Source organism: Dryobates pubescens (genome assembly GCF_014839835.1).
Source record: "Dryobates pubescens isolate bDryPub1 chromosome W unlocalized genomic scaffold, bDryPub1.pri SUPER_W_unloc_1, whole genome shotgun sequence".
In the NCBI taxonomy this organism is placed as follows: Eukaryota; Metazoa; Chordata; class Aves; order Piciformes; family Picidae; genus Dryobates; species Dryobates pubescens.
The window spans coordinates 1,347,701-1,369,736 of NW_026530688.1; the positions used below are offsets into that span (position 1 = coordinate 1,347,701).

The following is a 22,036-nucleotide window of genomic DNA, read 5'->3' on the forward strand; positions in this document are numbered from 1 at the left end:
GAGGCAGGACCTGCCCTTCCTAAATCCATGTTGGCTGGACCTGAGCCCTTGGCCATCCTTCAGGTGCGCAGTTATTGCCGCCAGGATAATCTGCTCCATCACTTTCCCTGGCACTGAGGTCAGGCTGACTGGTCTGTAGTTTCCAGGTTCCTCCATCCGTCCCTTCTTGTGGATGGGGACCACATTGGCCAGTTTCCAGTCATCTGGGACCTCTCCAGTGAGCCAGGACTGGAGGAAAATGATGGAGAGCGGCTTGGCCAGCTCATCTGCCAGCTCTCTCAGCACCCTAGGATGGATTCCATCCGGTCCCACGGACTTATGGGTGTCCAAGTGGCTCAGCAGGTCCCGAACTAATTCCTCATGGATTTCTGGGGCATTACACTGCTCCCCGACCCTATTACCCAGCTCAGGAGGCCACTCATCCTGGACTCCTACCTTGCTGTTAAACATTGAGGCAAAGAAGGCGTTCAGGACCTCAGCCTTTTCCTCATCTTTGGTCACCATGTTCCCCTCCAGGTCCAGTAAGGAGTGGAGGTTCTTCTTGCCCTTCTTTTTAGCATTGATATATTTGTAAAATTGCTTTTTATTATCTTTCACAGAGGTGGCCAGCTTCAGTTCCAACTGGGCCTTTGCCTCTCTAATTTTATTCCTACATAGTCTAACCACTTCCTTAAACATACCTCGAGAAGCCTTCCCCTCCTTCCAAAGGTGATACAGCCTCTTTTTTTCCCTTAAATCCTTCAGGAGCTGCTTGTCCATCCAGGCCGGTCGCCTTCCCCGCCGGCTCATCTTTCGGCACATGGGAACCGCCAGTTCCTGTGCCTTCAAGAGCTCCTGTTTGAAGTAGGTCCAGCCCTCCTGGACCCCTCGGTTCATGAGGGTTGGTACCCAGGGAACTTTACAAATAAGTTTCTTAAAGAGGCTGAAGTTTGCCCTCCGGAAGTCCAAGGTGAAGGTTCTGTTGGTACTCCTCCCTATCTCCCTGCATATTGAAAACTTCACTATCTCGTGGTCACTGCACCCTAGGCAGCCTCCCACGGTCACATCTCCCACTAGCCCTTCCCTATTGGAGAGCAGCAAGTCAAGCAGAGCCTGTCCCCTGGTAGGCTCACTTAACAGCTGCGTCAGGAAGCAATCCTCTATCCGCTCCAGGAATCTTCTGGACTGCCTTCTCTCTGCTGAATTAAGTTCCCAGCAGATATCCGGCAGGTTGAAGTCCCCCACGAGGACAAGATCTGATGATCTTGAAACAGCCTCCAGTTGTTTATAGAATAATTCATCAGCCTCCTCATCCTGGTTGGGTGGTCTATAACAGACTCCAACCAGGATGTCAGATTTGTTGGGCTGCCCTCTGATTTTAACCCACAGGCTCTCAATTCCCTCATCTTCCACCTCGAGTTCTGAGGCAGAAAGTGTCTCCCTAATATACAAAGCCACCCCTCCTCCTCTCCTCCCTCGCCTATCCCTCCTAAAGAGCCTGTAGCCCCCCAGTGTAGCACTCCAATCGTGCGTGTTGTCCCACCATGTTTCTGAGATGGCAACTATATCATAGTTGCCCTGGTGGATTAGGACCTCCAGCTCATCTTGCTTATTGCCTAGGCTGCGTGCATTGGTGTACATGCACTGCAGCTGGGCTCCTGAGCTCTCAATTGACCCTACCTTGTGCTCTACTCTTACCTCTGCAGAGGGACCGATGTCTTCACCCACCCCCTTCAGACCTAGTTTAAAGCCCTCCTAATGAGCCCTGCCAACTCTAGTGCTAGGACTCTCTTGCCCCTTCTAGATAAATGCACCCCATCAGGACCCAGCAGGTCGGGTGCCGTAAAAGTAGCCCCATGATCAAAGAAACCAAAGTTCTTCCGCTGGCACCATTCCCTGAGCCACTTGTTGATGGTGTGGGTTCTCCCGTTCCTCTCAGTGTACTCCCCTGCCACTGAGGGAACTGAGCAGAACACCACTTGTGCGCCTGCCCCATCAATCAATTGTCCAAGGGCCCTGAACTCCTTCTTAATTGCCCTGGTGCCCTTCCTGTCGATCTCATCACTCCCAGCCTGTATTACCAGCAGAGGGTAATAGTCAGAGGGACTGATGAGCTTGGGGATACCCCTTGCAATGTCCCTTACCTGCGCCCCAGGTAGAGAGCAGACCACCCTGTGGGATGGGTCGGGACAACATATGGGTCCCTCAGTACCCCCCAGGAGAGAGTCCCCAACAACTATAACCCTTCTCCTTTTCTTTGTGGAGCTGGTCGTTATAGCTGGTAGTGGCCGCTTGGCCTTAGGCTTGGCCTTAGGCTGCTCCCTGGAGCTGGTCATTACAGCTGGCGGGGACCGCTTGGCCTTGGTCTCCCCTCTGGATGGCTGCTCCTCAGCCCTCTCATCCCCACCGCCCTCAGCCCGCAGGGCCTCATACTTATTATGCAAGGGCAGCGGAGGAGGAGGAGATGGCCGGGGTGGATTTCTCTTGCCACCCTTGGCAGGGACTTGTGTCCATCCCTCTCCGTTTTCAGGGGCCCGTCCCTCAGCAGGGGAGATCTGCAGAGCCTTCTCCCACAAGTCTAACTCCCTTTCACTTTCCCTTATTGACCTTAGCCTAGACACCTCCTCCTTCAGCTCGGCCACTTCATCCTTCAGCTCAGCCACCAGGCTGAGGAGAAAGTTCACCTGTTCACACCTGACACAGGTGTCCTCACCCTCTCCCTCTTCCTCTATTCCAACTGCCAGGCTGAAGCACTCTCTGCAGCTGGCAGCCTGGACTCCAGCATGCTGGAGAAACAACTCTGTCTGGGTAGATGCTGTTTTTCTACCCTTGGTCCGAGTAATGACCATGGTGCAACGTGTGGGTGAAAACCAAAAATATTTTTTTTTTTTTTTTTCCTCCCAAGCAGCCGAAAGGCTAGCTACCGAGCCAAACTGGCGCCGCGCGCACAGCCCGCCCGGGATTTAAATCTCCCGCGGCTGACGTCAGGCACTAGCTCCCGTGCACGCTCGCGAGAGCACGATCCCGCCTCAATCCCTGCCCCCGAGGAGTCCTCCCGACCCGCTAAACCCCGAAAGCAAGGCAAAAAGCCGAGCAGAAACTCACAAAGCGAGCGGTGCTGTCCCGAAGGAGCGGTTCTGACCGGCTACCGAGCCAAACTGGCCTGGGCAAGATTGTTGCCATCCTCAGGGCAGGCTGAATAAGTCCTCTTTCTCAGAGAAGGAAAAAAATAAAAAATTCAATGAGCCTGATATGTACTTCCAGCAGTAGAGGCACTGGCATCTTCAAACATACTTGTGCTTCCTCACATTAATTCCTGCTGAGTGATTTGGAAAGATCAAGTAGGTGAAGCAACTGCTTTGAAGGAAAGGACACCACGAAGAAAAGTGTTTTAGCTGTTGTAGAAATCACAGAATCACAGAATGTCAGGGGCTGGAAGGGACTTCAAAAGACCATCCAGTCTAACCCCCCTGACTGAGCAGGATCACCAATACCAGGTCACACAGTAATCCATCCAGGTGGGTCTTGAATACCTCCAGAGAGGGAGACTCCACAACCCACCCTGGACAGCCTGTTCCAGTGTTCTGTTACCCTCACAGTGAAATAACTTCCTATGTCTCAACTTCCACCGTTGCCCCTTGTGCTGTCATTTGACATCACTAAGCCAAGCTCTGTGCTGGACTCTCTCAAGCAGTTTCCTGAGGTCCTTCTTGATCTGAAAGGGCCAGAACTGGACAAAATATTCCAGATATGACCTCACCAGGGTAGAGCTGAGGGAAGAAGAACCTCTCTAGACCTGCTGGTCACACCCCTTCTGATACACCCCAAGATACCATTGGCCTTCTTGGCCACAAGACCACATTGCTGGGTCATGGTCAGCCTTCCATCCACTAGGACTCCCAGGTCCCATTCATCTTCACTCCTCTCCAACAGGTCAGTCCCCAACCTATATTTGTCCATAGGGTTATTCTTTCCCAGGTGCAAGACTACACTTGCCCTTGTTGTACTTCATTAAATTTCTCACTGCCCAGCTCTCCAGCCTGTCCAAGTCTGGCTGAATGGCAGCACAACCCTCTGGTGTGTCAGCCACTCCACCCAGCTTCGTGTCATCAGCAAACTTGCTGACAGTGCACTCTGTGCCCTCATCCAGGTCGTTGATGAATATATTGAACAGACAGGCCTCCAACTAGACTCTGTCCCATTGACCACAGCTCTCTGACTTCTTTCCTTTAACCAGTTCTCAATTCACTTCACTACCTGATCCTCCAGACCACACTGCCTCAGCTTAGCTGCAAGGATGCTGTGGGAGACAGTGTCAGATTCCTTACTGAAATCAAGATAAACCACATCCACTGCTCTACCATCATCTACCCACCTGGTTATGTCCTCATAAAAGGCTATCAGGTTGGTCAGATATGACTTCCCTTTGGCAAAACCATGTTGACTCTTCCTAACGGCCCCAATGATATGTCTAAGGACAGTGCTGAGGATAAGTTGCTCCATCACCTTTCCGGGGATGGAGGTGAGGCTGATCAGTCTATAGTTACCTGGGTCCTCTTTCTTACCCTTTTTGAAGACTGGAGTGATATTTGCCCTTCCCCAGTCCCACTTCTCCAGTCTGCCATGACTTACCAAAGATGATGGAGAGTGGTCTGGCAATGACCTCTGCCAACATCTGGAACACAATCAGGAGTTGACTTTGCTGACAAAACCTCATTTTAAGTGTTAATTCATAGCCTAGAAGAGTTGATGTTATATTCAGAAAGTGGGAAGCTTGTCTTTCTTTTTTGTTTCTTTGGTGCTGGGGAGGGGTTGGGAAGGTGGTGGTTAGCTGTGTTTGTGGACGTGCTCGAAGGAGCAAATGATCCTTTGGTTAGGAAGGGCATTCATTGTTTAACGCCTTTACATTTATGAAATGAGAAAAACAATTTCTTTTTTTTTGTAGAGCTAATCTTCTAGCACCCTGTTTAGGATGCCAACAGCAAAAATATAGATGTCTACAAATGTTCTGCCATGTGTGCCTTTCATCTTCAGGTCTGGTGCAGCAGTTGTGTCCAACACACTCAGGGGCAAGCACTGTGTCTCTAAAATCTGCCTTTATAAATTATGGATGTCATTGTCTCACTCTCCATTCTTAGACTATAGATTTGAGAAAGTAATTTAGCTTTATACCAGTTTTTTGGGGGTTGTTTAGTCATTGCTCCTGGGTTTTAACTGTTTCTTTCAGACTCATTTGAGACTTAGTGCATCACTGAATGTACACAAGCATGAAGGAACGAAAACTATCAGTGGCTTGGTCAGATTTTCTTCCTCTGGGACATCTATAGATGTCTGGGAACAAGAAGTCTCTAAAAGGTTTGAGACTTGATCTTGAAGATGGGCATTTTCATCTTTTTTGTTCAAGTTGCTAGCTGGTTCAGTTAGTGGCAGACACATTTCTGTCTGGGCTGCGGATTTGAGGCAATGTTCTTTGCATAAACTGAGGTTTTAGAGGAGCTTCCCCTGCATTGATCTTTCATTTGTGAAGCTCTGCTGTTAAATTAACTGCTGACAATGTCATATAGAATTGGGGTGAAGATTAATCTATTCTTCAAAGATTAAATTTTCTCATTTTTCAGACTGGAATGCTCATGCAGTACTAAGCACCCCCTTGTCAGAGCCACCCCTGAGTTAATGGTGTAGCACAGGATGACAGCTTAGTTCCTCTAAAATCCTCCTTTTTTTCTTTTTCTTTTTTTTTTTTTTTTTTTTTTAAAGTTGGAGCTTTATATAGTAGATGGCATAGTAATCCATCACAAGCTTGTGACCAAAAAGCTTCTCTTATTCAGGGAACTCTAAACCTTTTTTAACAATTTCAACTTGAAATGCTGCTTGGTATCTGCATGAGTTTTGTTTCATGTTTCTGCCTTGCTACTTCTTGATAATGCCATTAGAAGCTCTTCCCAAGTCAAGTGGTGTTCCCGGGAATTAGCAGAGGCATTATTCCTTTCGATTACTCGTTCAATTTCCTCCTTTTTGGCATCACATACATTTTTTAGACCCGGCGGCAGACCACGGATTAGAATTTTGAGTCGCACTGGGTTAATTGGGGCATCTAATGGGGAAGAATATGCCCCGTGATCGTACATTGCTTGAACGCACGCCAACCTTTTAATTGCGGCAGTAAGTTCAGCCGAACTTGTAACCCTCACTTCTGTTGGTTCATCTCTATCTATAGGGTCTAAACTTCCAGCCCAGTGAGCTATACGGGAAGTTAACGAGTGGTGTCCCTCTGGACCCATCCCCAAAAATACCTCATGGCCCCATGAACAGCCTTTTGCTTCATTACGGTTCAAAATAATTGTATCCCCGCCCAATTCCATAACGCGATACAAAAAGTCTGTTACCGACTCGTCCGGTTCTCGTGCGAACGTCTCCTGCAGCTCCCGAAGCTTTGCTCCGCTATAGGGGCGAACGGAGGTAGTTGTTGTCCCTCGGCCGCGGTGGCCATTCGTGTATTGCTCTTTAAGAACGGGACGTAAATACACGGCTTTGCTCCGTACGGGTTCGTCTTCCGAACTGTAATCCGTATCGCCCCGGTCAGACGGGTTTCTCTCCGTTTGGTAGCTCCGGTATTTTTTCCGGACTATGCTCCTTGGAGCACTACTAGCAGGCGGATTTAATTCGCGTGCTGCTGCTGACGTGCTGGGCTGAACGGGTGAATCGGGACTCGCTGTTTGGAGCGTCGGCAGCTCCAAGGAGACCGTGGGTCTAAAGTCTTGCGCTACGGTGGGACTCGCCATTTTTAAGTTCTTTCCGCGAGACTGCGGTGGGGGGAATTCGTAAAAGGACGGTACGGGAGATATGGGTCCGGGCGCGACATCGCGGCCGCGGGGCTCCTCAGGGCTAGGCGGCTGGGAGATCCCAGGGAGGTTTGAATTAGAGTCTGTGTGTGATCCCGCAAATGCCTTGAGAGTAGCGTTGCTTTCTTTAATTTGCAACGTAAACAAGTCATGAAGTTTACCATTTTGTGCCTCAGCCTTTCCTAACTCTCTTTCCAGGGAGTTATTTTTTAGCTCGAGTTTTTTAATCTCTTCTTGCAATGCTGTAAATTCGTCTTGTGCTCGCATTATGCAAGCCCCGATCGCAGTAACTCTTTCCTTGGTTACTGCGGTTGGGTCAGCGCATAGCTCGACCACATATTTGGTTAATTTCGTAGTAATTTGGTCCGGATTTGTCATATTTTCTATAGCCCATTGTATATCGGATCGTGTCACCACGTATCCCATTCTGTAAAGACAGTCACTTATTGGATAACCCTTGCACTGCGCCATTAATGTCGTGAATATGCCCTCAGAAAATGAGCGGCAGATACACCAATGAAAATATATGTTAAATTTATTTATAAACTCTGTAACGGGGTATTTACAGTCACCCTTCACAGGTATCAATATCCGGTTAGTGAAACTATATTTACAGAATGTTTAAACGTGGGCAATTGAATCAAACAATTCACAGAACCTAAAATCGAAACTAATTCAGAAAGCGGCGGGGGGAGGGGTTGGTCGGTGACCGGCAACCCTCCACTCGGAGAAATCCAAACGCTACCTCAACTGGAAACTATAAAGAAAGGCTTGACTTACAAGCTGAGGACTTCGTGAGATCTCTCCTTAATAATATTTATAGTCCAAAAACGTGGCACGGATGTGCCTTAAGACGGAGACAGGAAATGGCGCTGGCCGCGTGGCTGCACCGCGTGGCTGCTGCTTCTCCCAGGACACAAAGGGCTCCCGCTCGAGGGGGGCTGTGGCAGGTCAGCGATGCTGGTTCACACGGGCCGCTGGCATTCCTCCTGCAGCAAGGGATCGCGTCGTGGTTGATCCCACGGGATACTGTCCACGGCACCGCACGCAGCTTGGTGACGGTGGCAAAGGAGCGTGAGATCTCTTGGGGCACTGGCTTGAGTCTCGGGCAAGGTGGACTACGGCAGCACTGGCACGCACACACTCACAGGCTCCAACGCGGTGTGTGGGGGCTCGTTTACCAAACGACCTCTATTTACCATTTGCCCCAGTGAATACTGGCCCAATGAGCATTCTGTTGCTAACGCAAGGTTAACCAATGGAGTAACACCTACCAAATATGGTGTAAGTAGAGTATGTTCCAGAAATGTTTGGGGCACCATCCTGACCATAAGCATCCTTCACTACAGTGTCCTAACATGTTTTGTTATCAATAAGCTTATACAATTGTTAAAAATTTTATTTGAAGATCTGGGGTTTTCTTGTCTTCAACAGAACACTCAGACCACCATTAAGCTCTTCCAAGAGTGTTGTCCTCATTCCACTGATAGAGTGGTGCTTATAGGTGGAAAACCTGATAGAGTTGTGGAATGTATCAAGATCATCTTGGATCTTATCTCTGAGGTAATGTCTTAAACTTACTTTTTTTTTCATTGACATTCATGAAAGTTGAGATTATTTGGATGGAAAATTATACCTTTCTATTTTTATTATGAATTTAGTGCCTCTTATTTTTCCAGTAACAAAATAAGTGTTGCCCTATTAGCACCCTTTGAAATAATTATTTCCACTTTCTAGAGTTGAGATGTACCTTGCTGGACAGGGAAGACATTTTTTTGTACCAATGGACTGGTAAAATAAGAAATTTATAATTGTGGAGTGAGTGAGATAAATGCATGTGCCACTCATCAGTAACAATGGTTTCGCTATCATAGTTAAGTTCTCAGGAAGAATATCACTATTCCTGTCATTATCAGCAATGTGTTCAGAATGTATAAATCATATTAAATGTCCAACGGCATGAGATTTAACACATCCAAATGCCGGGTTCTGCACATTGGCCACAACAACCCCATGCAGAGCTACAGGCTGGGGTCAGAGTGGCTGGAGAGCAGCCAGGCAGAGAGGGACCTGGGGGTGCTGGTTGACGGTAGACTGAACACGAGCCTGCAGTGTGCCCAGGCAGCTAAGAGGGCCAATGGCATCCTGGCCTGCATCAGGAACAGTGTGGCCAGCAGGAGCAGGGAGGTCATTCTGCCCCTGTACACTGCACTGGTTAGGCTGCACCTCGAGTACTGTGTCCAGTTCTGGGCCCCTCAGTTTAGGAAGGATGTTGACTTGCTGGAACGAGTCCAGAGAAGAGCAACAAAGTTGGTGAGGGGTTTGGAACACAAGCCCTATGAGGAGAGGCTGAGGGAGCTGGGGTTGCTTAGCCTGGAGAAGAGGAGACTCAGGGGTGACCTTATTACTCTCTACAACTACCTGAAGAGAGGTTGTAGACAGATGGATGTTGGTCTCTTCTCCCAGGCAGCCAGTACCAGGACAAGAGGACACAGTCTCAGGCTGCACCAGGGGAGGTTCAGGCCAGATGTTAGGAAAAAGTTCTATACAGAGAGAGTGATTGCCCATTGGAATGGGCTGCCTGGGGAGGTGATGGAGTCGCCATCATTGGAGGTTTTCAGGAGAAGACTTGCTAGGGTGCTTGGTGCCATGGGTTAGTTGTTTAGGTGGTGTTTGATTGGTTGATGGGTTGGACGCGATGATCTTGAAGGTCTCTTCCAACCTGGTTCATTCTATGTATGTATGTATGTATGTAGTCTATGTATGGATACTATAAGGAATTATTAAGGTTAGAAAAGACATCTAAGATAGTCAAGTCCATCCTTCTACCCAACACCTTCATGACCAATAGCCCACGTCCTGAAGTGCCACATCTGCTCTTCTTGGTGACTCCACCACTTCACTGGGCAGCCTGTTCCAATGACTGACTGCTCTTTCAGTAAAGAAATTATTTGTAAAATCCACTTTAAATCTCCCCATATGCAACTTGGGTCCATTACCTCTTGTCCTGTCATTAGTTGCTTGGGAGAAGAGGTCAACATGGGCCTCACTTACCACGTCCTTTGAAGTAGTTATAGAGAGATCACTATCTTACTCCTTCTGGCCATGCCATTTCAGATACAGGCTGGGATGCCCTGGGTCTTTCTGGCTACCTGGGTGCACTGCTGGCTCATGTGTAGCCAGCTGTCAGCTAACGCCCTTGGGTCCCAAGCCCCTAGTGTTGCGTGGTGTTGAGGGTGCTGAGAGCGCTGGCAGATGAGCTGGCCAAGCCGCTCTCCACTTTCCACCAGTCCTGGCTCACTGATGAGATCCCAGATGCCTGGAAACTGGCCAGTGTGATCCCCATGCACAAGAAGGGTTGGATGGAGGAACCCAGAAACTACAGGCCAGTCAGCCTGACCTCAGTGCCAGGGAAAATGATGGAGCAGAGTATCTTGGCGGCAATAACTGCACACCTGAAGGATGGCCAAGGGCTCAGGTCCAGCCAACATGGATTTAGGAAGGGCAGATCCTGCCTCTCCAACCTGATCTCCTTATATGATCGGGTGACCCATCTGGTGGACGTGGGAAGGCCTGTGGATGTGGTCTACCTGGATTTCAGCAAGGCCTTTGACACTGTCCCCCACAGCAAACTGCTGGCTAAGCTGTCAGCTCGTGGCTTGGACCGCAACACTCTGTGCTGGGTTAGTAACTGGCTGGAGGGCCGAGCCCAGAGAGTGGTGGTGAATGGTGCCACATCCAGCTGGCGGCCAGTCACCAGTGGCGTCCCCCAGGGATCAGTGCTGGGCCCCATCCTCTTTAATATCTTCATTGATGATCTTGATGAGGGGGTTGAGTCAGTTATCAGGAAGTTTGCAGATGACACCAAGTTGGGAGCAGATGTTGGTCAGTTAGAGGGTAGAAGGGCTCTGCAGAGGGACCTCGACCGACTGGACAGATGGGAGGAGTCCAATGGAATGGCATTTAATAAGTCCAAGTGCCAGGTGCTGCACTTAGGCCACGGCAACCCCATGCAGAGCTACAGGCTGTTGTCAGAGTGGCTGGAGAGCTGCCAGAGAGGGACCTGGGGGTGCTGGTTGACAGCTGCCTAAACATGAGCCAGGAGGCCAAGAGGGCCAATGGCATTCTGGCCTGCATCAGGAACAGTGTGCCCAGCAGGAGCAGGGAAGTCGTCGTGCCCCTGTATGCTGCACTGGTTAGGCCGCACCTTGAGTACTGTGTCCAGTTCTGGGCCCCTCAGTTTAGGAAGGACATTGAGACACTTGAACGTGTCCAGAGAAGGGCAACAAAGCTGGTGAGAGGCCTTGAGCGCAAGCCCTATGAGGAGAGGCTGAGGGAGCTGGGGTTGTTTAGCCTGCAGAAGAGGAGGCTCAGGGGTGACCTTATTGCTCTCTACAACTACCTGAAAGGTGGTTGTAGCCAGGAAGGGATTGGTCTCTTCTCTCTAGCAACCAGCACCAGAACAAGAGGACACAGTCTCAGGCTGTGCCAGGGTAGGTTTAGGTTGGATGTTAGGAAGTTCTTCACCGAGCGAGTTTTTCGTCATTGGAATGGGCTGCCCAGGGAGGTGGTGGATTCGTCATCCCTGGAGGTGTTCAAGAGGAGATTGGACGTTGTACTTGGTGCCATGGTCTAGTCATGAGGTCTGTGGTGACAGGTAGGACTCAATGATCCTTGAGGTCTCTTCCAACCTTGGTGATACTGTGTTGTGATTTAAGTTAATTTGCATTTTAAAATAGCTATTAATATATTAACTTAATGAAATAAAATAATAGTGCTAACCAGGGGGAGGGGTGGTGTTTTCTCTTTGTTTTTGTTTTGGTTTATTGTTTTGGTGTGTGTTGTTTGTTTTGGTTTTTTAATTTTTGTGGGTTGGCTGGTTTGATTCTCTTTTTGTGCATTGTAGTCTCCAATTAAAGGACGGGCCCAACCTTATGATCCCAATTTCTATGATGAAACATATGACTATGGTGGCTTCACAATGATGTTTGATGAGAGAAGGGGACGTCCAGTAGGCTTTCCAATGCGTGGAAGAGGAGGCTTTGATCGAATGCCTCCTGGTCGTGGTGGACGACCTATGCCTCCATCAAGAAGAGATTATGATGATATGAGCCCTCGCAGAGGACCTCCACCACCTCCACCAGGTCGTGGTGGCAGAGGTGGCAGTAGAGCTCGTAATCTTCCCCTTCCTCCTCCACCACCTCCTCGTGGCGGGTAAGCTGTTGCATAAATACGTCAAACTTGAGTAAAATGTACTGAATTATGCTGTTTCCAGGACTTTTGATGTTCCATGTTGATTAGTGATTTGTATTGGGTTTGGCTGAGGGTGAGTGAGTTGTCCCCAGAGCATTATTTTTTGTAGTGGTAGCTGCAAAGGGTGTTGGTAACACACGAGTGTTTTGGTTACTGCCAAGCACTAAGGCTGTGCTTTTACAACATCCCCCTCCCTTCCCAGCAGTGGGCTGAAAGGTGGGCAAGATCTTGGCAAGCAATGCAGTCAGGCCAGCTGACCCAGACTGACCAAAGGGGTATTCCATGCCATATGACGTCAGCTCAGATATAAAAGCTAAGGAAAAGAAGGAAGTGTGGGGATTTCAATTGATGGCGTCTGTCCTCTGGAGCAACTCCTATGCGTATTCAAGCCCTGCTTCCTGGGAAGTGGCTGGACATAATCTGCTGATGGGAAGTAGAGAATAGTATTGTTGTTTGCTCTTGTTTTCACATGCGGCTTTTGCTTTTTGTCCTATTAAATTGGTTCGATCTTGACCTATGGGCTTCTTGTTATATTTTCCCTCTCCCCTGTCCATCTAAGAATGGGAATGATAGAGTGGCTTTGGTGGGTATCTGGCCCCCAGTCAGGACCAAACTGCCTCATGATTATGCAGGATTGAGTGTTCATTGCACCAGAGAATTTTGAGAAGTATTTGAATTATTTCTGTGATGTAGGAAGCTACTATGCCTGTGGTCAGTAGTTTTGTAACTTTTATGTTCTGAAGAACTTGGCTAAAGCATTCAGAAGTTCATAGCTGTATGCAAATACTGAAAATTTGCAGGAGAATATATAAACTAGTTTATAACATGACTAACGTGCTGCTGCTTTTTCTCATTTTTAGGGATCTTATGTATGACCGAAGAGGTAGACCTGGAGACCGTTATGATGGAATGGTAAGAGTTAAAATTCCTATTGTTTTGTTTAGTAAATGGTTACAACTTCCAACATCTGGGGAAACTGTTCTCAAATACATACATTTACATTGTCTGACGTATGTGTGCTTCTGATTAAACTTTGATATCCACTGAAATATTTTGGCCATACAAATGGTACCTGCAAGATGACGACCGTTTTGGGGTGTGAAGGGTATTTGGGATGTGATCTGCTGTGTGGTTTTGGTTTGTGGGGTGCTTTTGGTTGGAATCAAAAGTTGGTAGAGCACAGTCCCTGCAGATTTTATTGCATGGGCCTTCTTTTAGACTTTGGCGTTTTAATCAGGATGATAGGAATTGGAGGCTTTTTAGATCAAGAAAGCACATCAGAACAATGTTTTTCAACAGATGTTACAGATATTATTCATGTTCTCTTAAATTCTAGTAAAGAGCTCTAGGTGGTCTGGCAGATGATGGCTTTTTCAAAAAATGAAAAAAAAAGGGGGGGGGGAACCCAAACAAGTACTGTAATTCCAAATGTTTTGGAGCCAGAATTACTGATAAGTTGAATTTTAAATTAAATTTGGGTATATTTGATTCTTTGGGGGGTGGGGGAGAATTAAAAAATGTTTAAAGATATTCTTCCATGTTGAATTCTAAAATTGACTTTCTGGGAATCACACACTGATGTATCCTCCTTCCTGGGAAGAGAAATCATAGGTACCTGTGGTTAACAATCTCTTTTGTTTGGCATATTGCTTGAGATGACAGATGAGATTTATTTTATTTAAAATAATGGAAGAGAAAGAAGGCAAGGAGCTATGAAATGGCTACCTAAATGAGCATTGCCCCTTTTTGAGAGGAAGACATAGTTACTTCCTGTAATGTATACTAGAAATACATACTACAAAAATGTCAAAATTGGGGCACCAGAAGCTTAGCAGAAAGATTGAAAGGAAAGACTTGGACTTAAAAGGAAAAAAAACTCAAACAAAAAATAGGATAGAATTAACCAGGTTGGAAAAGACCTTTGAAATCATTGAGTCCACCCTATCATCCAACACTATCTAATCAACTAAACTATGGCACCAAGCTCCCCATCCAGTCTCCTCTTGAACATTTCCAGTGATGGTGACTCCACCATCAACCTGGGCAGCCCATTCCAATGGCCAGTAACTCCTTCTGTGAAGAACTTCTTCCTAACATCCAACCTAAACCACCCCTGGCACAGCCTGAGACTGTGTTCTGTTGTTCTGGTGCTGGTTGCCTGGGAGAAGAGACCAACCCCCACCTGGCTACAATTTCCTTTTGTGTACCTGTAGACAGCAAGAAGGTCTCCCCTGAGCCTCCTCTTCTCCAGGCTAAGCAACCCCAGCTCCCTCAGCCTCTCCTCATAGGGCTTGTGCTCCAAAACCCTCACCAGCTTTGTTGCCCTTCTCTGGACACGTTCCAAGTCAACATCCTTCCTAAACTGGGGGGCCTAGAGCTGGACTTGGTACTCAAGGTGTGGCCTAACCAGTGCAGCGTTCGGGGGAGAATCACCTCCCTGTTCCTGATGGCCGCACTGTTCCTGATGCAGGCCAGGATGCTATTGGCTGCTTTGGCCACCTGGGCACACTGCTGGGTCATGTTCAGCTTACTGTCAACCAGCACCCCCAGGTCCCTTTCTGCCTGGCCCTTCTCCAGCCACTGACTCCAGCCTGTAGCACTGCATGGGGTTGTTGTGACCAAAGTGCAGCACCTAGCACTTGGACTTGTTCAATGCTATCATATTGGATTCTGCCCATCTCTCCTGTTCCATAATCTTGCCTGGCACTGAGGTCAGGCTGACAGGCCTGTAATTCCCTGGCTTCTCTTTCCAGCCTTCCTTGTGGATGGGTACCACATTGGCCAGTTTCCAGTCATCTGGGACCTCTCCAGTGAGGCAAGATAATTGAAAAATAATGGAGAGTGGCTTGGCAGCTCATCTGCCAGCTCTCTCAGCACCCCAGGATGGATCCCATCTGGTCACATGGACTTGTGGGGGATCCAAGTGGCTAAGCAGGTCTCTAACTACTTCCTCCTGGATTACAGGGGAACTATACTGCTCCCTGACTCCATCTGCCAGCTCTGCAGGCCAGTTGTCTTGCTATTAAAAATTGAGGCAAAGAAGGCGTTAAGTATCTTTGCCTTTTACTCATCATTAGTGGATATGAAGGGGAGTATTGTAACTAAGGAGTGGAAGCTGCTGGGGCAGACAGCCAGCCTGAATGGGCAATGAACTTATAAAAGACCAAAGGGGGAAAAAAAGAGGGTGTACCATCTTTGGAAGAAAGGTGAGGCAACCCATAGAATGTTTAAGGATGTTGCTGGGTCATGTAGGAAGAAAATTAGGGAGGCAAAAGCACATTTAGAGCTTAGACTGGCCTCTGCTGTGAAGGACAACAAAAAGTCCTTCTATAAATATATAAATAGCAAGAGGAGGAGCAAGGACAGCCTCCACACCTTGGCGGACACAGAGGGGAAGGTAGTAACAAAAGATGAGGAAAAGGCAGAGGTACTTAATACCTCCTTTGCCTCAAATTTTAATAGCAGGACAGAATGTCTTCCAGACAGCTGGCCTCCTGAGCTGGCAGATGGAGGCAAGGAACAGCATAGGTCTCCTGTGTTCCAGGAGGAAGTAGTTAGAGATCTCCTCAGCCGCTTGGATCCCCACAAGTCCATGGGACCAGATGGGATCCATCCTAGGGTGCTGAGAGAGCTGGCAGATGAGCTTGCTGGGACGCTCTCCATCATTTTTCAGCAGTCCTGGCTCACTGGAGAGGTCCCAGAAGACTGGAAGCTGGCCAACGTGGTGCCCATCCACAAGAAGGGCCAGTTGGATGAGCCAGGGAATTATAGGCCTGTCAGCCTGACCTCAGTGCCAGGCAAGATTATGGAACAGGTCATCTTGAGTGCAGTCGCACAGAACTTGGAGGATGGCCAAGGGATCAGGCCCAGCCAGCATGGATTTAGGAAGGGCAGGTCCTGCCTCTCCAACCTGATCTCCTTCTATGATCAGGTGACCCGCCTGGTGGATGTGGGGAGGCCTGTGGATGTAGTCTACCTGGACTTCAGCAAGGCCTTTGACACTGTCCCCACAGCAAACTCCTGGCCAAACTGTCAGCCCATGGCTTGGATGGGAGCACACTGCGATGGGTTAGGAACTGGCTGGTGAATGGTGCCACATCCAGCTGGCAGCCAGTCACTAGTGGTGTGCCCCAGGGATCAGTGCTGGGCCCTGTCCTCTTTAATATCTTCTTTGATGATCTTGATGAGGGCACTGAGTCCATCACAATTAAGTTTGCAGATGACACCAATATGGGGGCAGATGTTGATCTGTTAGAGGGTAGGAGAGCTCTGCAGATGGACCTCGACAGACTGGACAGATGGACAGAGACCAATGGCATGAAATTTAACACATCTAAGTGCTGGGTTCTACACACTGGCCGCCACAACCCCATGCAGAGCTACAGGCTGGGGTCAGAGTGACTGGAGAGCGGCCTGGCAGAAAAGGACCTGGGGGTACTGGTCAATGGTAGGCTGAACACGAGCCTGCAGTGTGCCCAGGCAGCCAAGAGGGCCAATGGCATCCTGGCCTGCATTAGGAACAGTGTGGCCAGCAGGAGCAGGGAGGTCATTGTGCCCCTGTACACTGCACTGGTTAAGCCACACCTCAAGTACTGTGTCCAGTTCTGGGCTCCTCAGTTTAGGAAGGATGTTGACTTGCTGGAACGTGTCCAGAGAAGGGAACAAGGTTGGTGAGGGGTTTGGAACACAAGCCCTATGAGGAGAGGCTGAGGGAGCTGGGGTTGCTTAGCCTGGAGAAGAGGAGACTTGGGGGTGACCTTATTACTCTCTACAACTACCTGAAGGGGGGTTGTAGACAGGCAGAGGTTGGTCTCTTCTCCCAGGCAGCCAGTACCAGAACAAGAGGACACAGTCTCAGGCTCTGCTGGGGTGGTTTAGGCTGGATGTTAGGCAGATGTTCTTCACCGAGAGAGTACCCATTGGAATGGGCTGCCTGGGGAGGTGGTGGCGTCCCCATCATTGGAGGTTTTCACGAGGAGACTTGATAGGGTGCTTGGTTGCATGGTTTAGTTGATTAGGTAGGTTGGATGATAGCTTGGACACGATGATCTTGAAGGTCTCTTCCAACCTGGTTTATTCTATTCTATACCTTCAAGGAGGTCATTACTCCCTCACAACTTAGCGGCTTCTGCATACTTACTGAGGGGTGCGTTCAATTCCCTCATCCAGATCTTTGATAAAGATATTAAACTGAGCCCTGGGGAACACTACTAGTGACCAGCTTCCAACCGGATTTAATTCCATTCACCACCACTCTTTGGGCCTGGCCATCCAGCCAATTTTTTACTCAAAGCATCTACCTATCCAATCCATGAGCAGCATTTTTCTCCAGGAGGATGCTGTGGGAGAGTTTCAAAGGCTTTACTAAAGTCTATGTGAACAAGCATGCCACATAGTTATAGAAGGAGATCAGGTTTTTCAAGCAGGTCCTGTCCTTCATGAACTCAAGCTGACTGAGCATGATCACCAGGTTGCTTTGCACATACTGCATAATGGCACTCAAGATGACGTGCTCTGTGACCTTCCCCAGCACCAAGGTCAGACTGACAGGTCTGTAGTTCCTTCGTTCTCCTTCTGGCTCTTCTTGTAGATAGGCATTATGTTTGCCAGTTTCCAGTCAGCTGGGACCTCCCTGGTTAGCCTGGACTTTTGATAAATGATGGAAAGTGGCTTGGTGAGCACTTCAACTGGTTGTCTCTGTGCTCGTGGGTGTATGCCATCTGGGCCCATAGACTTGTGTATGTCTAAGTGCTGCAACAGATCACTAACAATATCTTCTTGGATTACAAGGGCTTCATTCTGCTCCCCATTTCTATCTTCCAGCTTGGGGCTGGGTATCCAGCGAACAACTGGTCTTAATACCAAAGATCGAGGCAAAGAAGGTATTGAATACCTCAGCCTTTTCTTTATCTTTGATCGCTGTTCCCCTCTGCATCCAACAAAGGACAGAGATTCTCCTTAGGCCTTCTTTTGTTGCCAATATATTTGTAGAAGTATTTCCTGTTCTCTTTAACAACTGAAGCCAAATTAATTTTCAGTTGGACTTTGGCCCTTCTGATTTTCTCCCTGTATAGTCTCATGACTACTTTGTAGTCCTGCTGAGTGGCCTGCCCTTTCTTCCAAAGACTGTAAATTCCTTTTTTCTCACCTAAGGTACACCCAGATCTCTCTATTCAGCTAGGTCAGCCTTCTGCCCACTGACTTGTATTTTGGCACATGAGGATGGCCTGTTCTTGCACCTCTAAGACTTTCTTCTAGAACAGCGTCCAGGCTGTCTGGACTCCTTAGTCTTCCAGGACTGCCTCCCAAGGGACTCTGACTAGTTTCTGAAACAGGCCAAATTCTGCCCACTAGAAGTCCAAGGAAGTAGTTCTGATGATCCCCCCCCTCTTCACAAAGAATTGAGAACTATAATTTTGTGATTGCTATGTCCTGGACAACCCCCAATCATTGCATCACACACAAGTCCTCCTCTGCTCTCAAAGAGCAGGTCTAGCAGGGTGCCTTCTTTCATTGACTTCCTCACCAGCTACCTAAGGAAGCTGTCCTCTACACAATTTGGGAACTTTCAGGGCTGCTCTCTTTTACCAGGCATCAGGAAAGTTGAAGTCCCCCACAAGCACAAGGGCTAGCAATTGTGAGTCTTCTGCCAGATGCCTACAAAATTCTCTTTTCATTCTGGTTGGGTGGTCTGTAAAAGACTTCTGCCAGGATATCTGTCTTGTAGGCCTTCACCCTGATTCTTGCCCATAAACATTCAACCCTATCATCACTATCATTAAGCTCAAGATAAAACACTTCCTGACATACAGGGCTATGCTAACACCTCTCCTTCCTTGCCTATCCCTTCTGAAGAGTTGGTAGCCACTGATTGTGGCACTCCAGTTGTGTGACACATCCCACCATGTTTCTGTGATGGCCATTATATCATAGACAATGGCTTCCAGCTCCTCCTGTTTGTTTCTTATGCTGCATGCATTAGTGTAGATGCACTTCAGTTGGTCTAAAGGTCTTGCCACCTTTTTGCAGGGAGAAGTTGTAATAGTTATCAGACTGTTTTCAGGTGCTTCTGTGGTTACTAGCCTATTGATAACACTTATGTCTTTGCTTCTGTGTGGGTCTCCATTCCTTTCCTCCACTGAAATGACAGACCAAAAGACCTCACTAACACACCTTCCTTTAAATAGTGGGTTTGTTTCTAGCAAAGCCTGGGTTTGTGCCCTGCCCTTCTCCAATCTATTTTTAAAGCTTTTTTAGTGAGCCCTGCTAGCTCCTGTGCTAGGGTCTTTGTTCCCCCTTTGAGAAAGGTGTATCCCATCTGTTGTCAGCAGGTCTGGTGTCCTGTAAATCAACCCTTGATTAAAGAACAATGTCTTGCTTGAGACATCATGCTTGTAGCCAGGCATTGATCTGCTGGCTCTTCCTGTTTATTTACTCTCATTGCTCCCCTTGACTAGAGGGAGAGAGAATGCTACTTGTGCTCCCAGCTTCTTAACCAGTCATCCCAAGTCCCTGAAGTATCTCTTTGTTTCTCTTGGACTTCTTGCCATTACTTCATCACTGACTACCTGAAAGATTGGTAGTGGCCGTACTAGGAAAGGAAGTTTTCCTCTTGCATTGTTAACTTGGGTCCTAGGGAGGCAGCAGAATTCCTTAAGAAATAGGTCCAGTTAGCACATCAGGCTTTCTGCTCCCTTCAGGAGTCACCTATGATATTGAATCATCTTTTCTTTATTGAAGTTCTTTTGGTGTGGGGGGTAGACAGGCTAAACCTCGGCAACATCTCCAAGCTGGGTGAACCATCATCATCCTTATCATTGTTCACTTCCCCTTGCAGAACATTGTACTTATTTTGCAAGGGCATCCAGGAAAGTGAGGTAGTTACTGGGGAGATGTGCCTGTTGCGCTGGGCAGGCGCTTTCTTGCCATTGCTTCTGAAGTTGCCACACTTAGGTGGAGAGAGGATGGGGAGTTCTCTGTATTGTGAACCTGCTAGATTCTTGGAGTCACACCCTGTCTTCCCCAAACCAAACTGATCTCTTTCTCTTGCTTTTTTATAATTGTTTGCTGTTGAGCTTTGGAAGAAGAAAATGCTATATATCACACTTGAGGCTGGGGAAAAAATAAAAACACTATTCCAAATACAATTAGGCAGCAGTAGTTGGCTATATAAGGTACATGGCAATTAATTACTGAAATATGAAAAACCATATCCTTCTTGCTTGACTTGCTGTTGACATAGATACATCAATAACAGTTACTTGTTTTATTGAATGTTTTTCTAGGTGTTTTTTTATACATGAGAGAAATAGAGGGGTTTGATATCTTGTAATAACATCTTTAAGTACTGGACCAGTACTATATACTAAAAGATGTTTTTACAGAAACAAACTGAGCTTTGCTTTCCCCTTAGTGGCTGGATATTCTTTGTAAGAGGAAAATCTGTTTATGCCACGGAACAAAGGAAGAAAGAAGTGTGACCACTTATAGTTCTCTTGTGCTAAAAGTAAAAGAGTAAATATTTGTAGTAGTTTTAGTAGTACAGAAAAAAATTTCTATGTTGGTATGTGAATTTTCTTGTGCAGCCCATTCATAACAGTATGTATGTGTTTGCTTGCCAAGATACCTCTAAGTCTCTATGATGTGGACTTCATTTGGATTTAATTTCTTCTTTTCCTTCTATTATGTTGTGCCTGGAAGATGATGCAGTGTCATGTGGATGCCTGTGATGATATGCAGCCACCAGAGTTGGTGAGTGTGCTGCTGCTTTTGACTGTTTAATAGTTAATTTTTGAGAAAGATCATTTGAATTGGTTAAGTCATAACTGGAATTTCTTGAGGTTGAATGTAGTCAGTGACATCTTGCACCTACTGAAAAATCCCTAGAGCAGTCCTAACTCAGGTTTTGGTAATTTGTCCTAAACAGTGAATCCTATACAGGCAGTTAGTGAAGCATGCAGCAACACAGCCAAGAGAAAAGCTGTTCTGTTGTGTTGCTTCTTTTGTATCCTATTTCAGTATTCTAACTTCCATTGTAACTCTTGCTTTTTAGCACTCTGTAGGTGCATGTTTAGGAATATGGCTTATGTTAGCTTCATCCTGTTGTGTTTTCTCCTGTTTCAAATGAAGTTGTGGGTAAACTATTATGCGTTACCTATCTATGTATTTGAAAGTAATACATTTGATTAGGGTTTACCAAACTTTTTACTCTTAAGGGGTTCAGGAAGCAAAATTTCAAGGGTGTCGCAAAGTGTTTATGCTGTCTAAAATATGGCAGAACGCTGCCAAATATCAAATGCTAGTTCCTATCTTACATAAACGCTTATTGCTTGTCAAATTCATTTTGTGGTCTTGCAGTCTGGGGAGAAGCAGCAGAAAGGGTCAAGAAAAGGATTGTTCATTAAAACAAGTTAGCCTGAGGAAAGGCTTCCTTGTGCAGATATATATCAGCAGAAATGGGTGGAAGAGTATGAGTGGAATATACAGTTCTGGTCAGCCTTTGAATTAAGTTCTAAGCATAGCTCCTTCATTATTCCATATTTTGCACTCCCCTACAAGCTCTATTATGTTGTAGTATGGTCTGTATTGTTAAGCAACATGATTACACAACACAGGTTGCTTAGAAACAGATCAATTGAAAAATTATTATTTTTTCCTGAAGAGTTTCCATTTTGATGTGACTCCAAAAAGCTAGCAGGTAAATAGTTCTTTGGAAGAAGTAGTTGCATTACAACTTCTGCAAACAAGTAATTCACACAAATTCCTGTATTTCAGTGATACTAATGGAATTCTAGAGAGGGGTGCATATTTATTCTCTGCTTTTACAGGAAGATATTAAAATGGGCATTTGCACATTTAGAAGACATTAGACCAAATTAAGCACTTGATGTCAAGGACCAGTCTACAAATCCTAAAAATAAAAGCAGTCAGGAGTGCTGCATTGCAATGATTTGGATTTAGTG

At 47.0% G+C, this 22,036-nt stretch overlaps 1 protein-coding gene across 2 annotated transcripts in view; it reads left to right on the plus strand.

Annotated features, from left to right (window-relative positions):
* The window catches only part of LOC104300681 (heterogeneous nuclear ribonucleoprotein K), a 47,065-nt gene that overhangs the window by 22,400 nt on the left and 2,629 nt on the right, over positions 1-22,036 (plus strand). For both annotated transcript variants that reach the window (XM_054179262.1, XM_054179261.1), the window contains exons 7-10: positions 8,256-8,384; positions 11,728-12,035; positions 12,935-12,986; positions 20,775-20,825. In XM_054179262.1, coding sequence (XP_054035237.1) covers positions 8,256-8,384; positions 11,728-12,035; positions 12,935-12,986; positions 20,775-20,825 — 540 coding nt within the window. The remainder of the gene's footprint in view (positions 1-8,255; positions 8,385-11,727; positions 12,036-12,934; positions 12,987-20,774; positions 20,826-22,036) is intronic.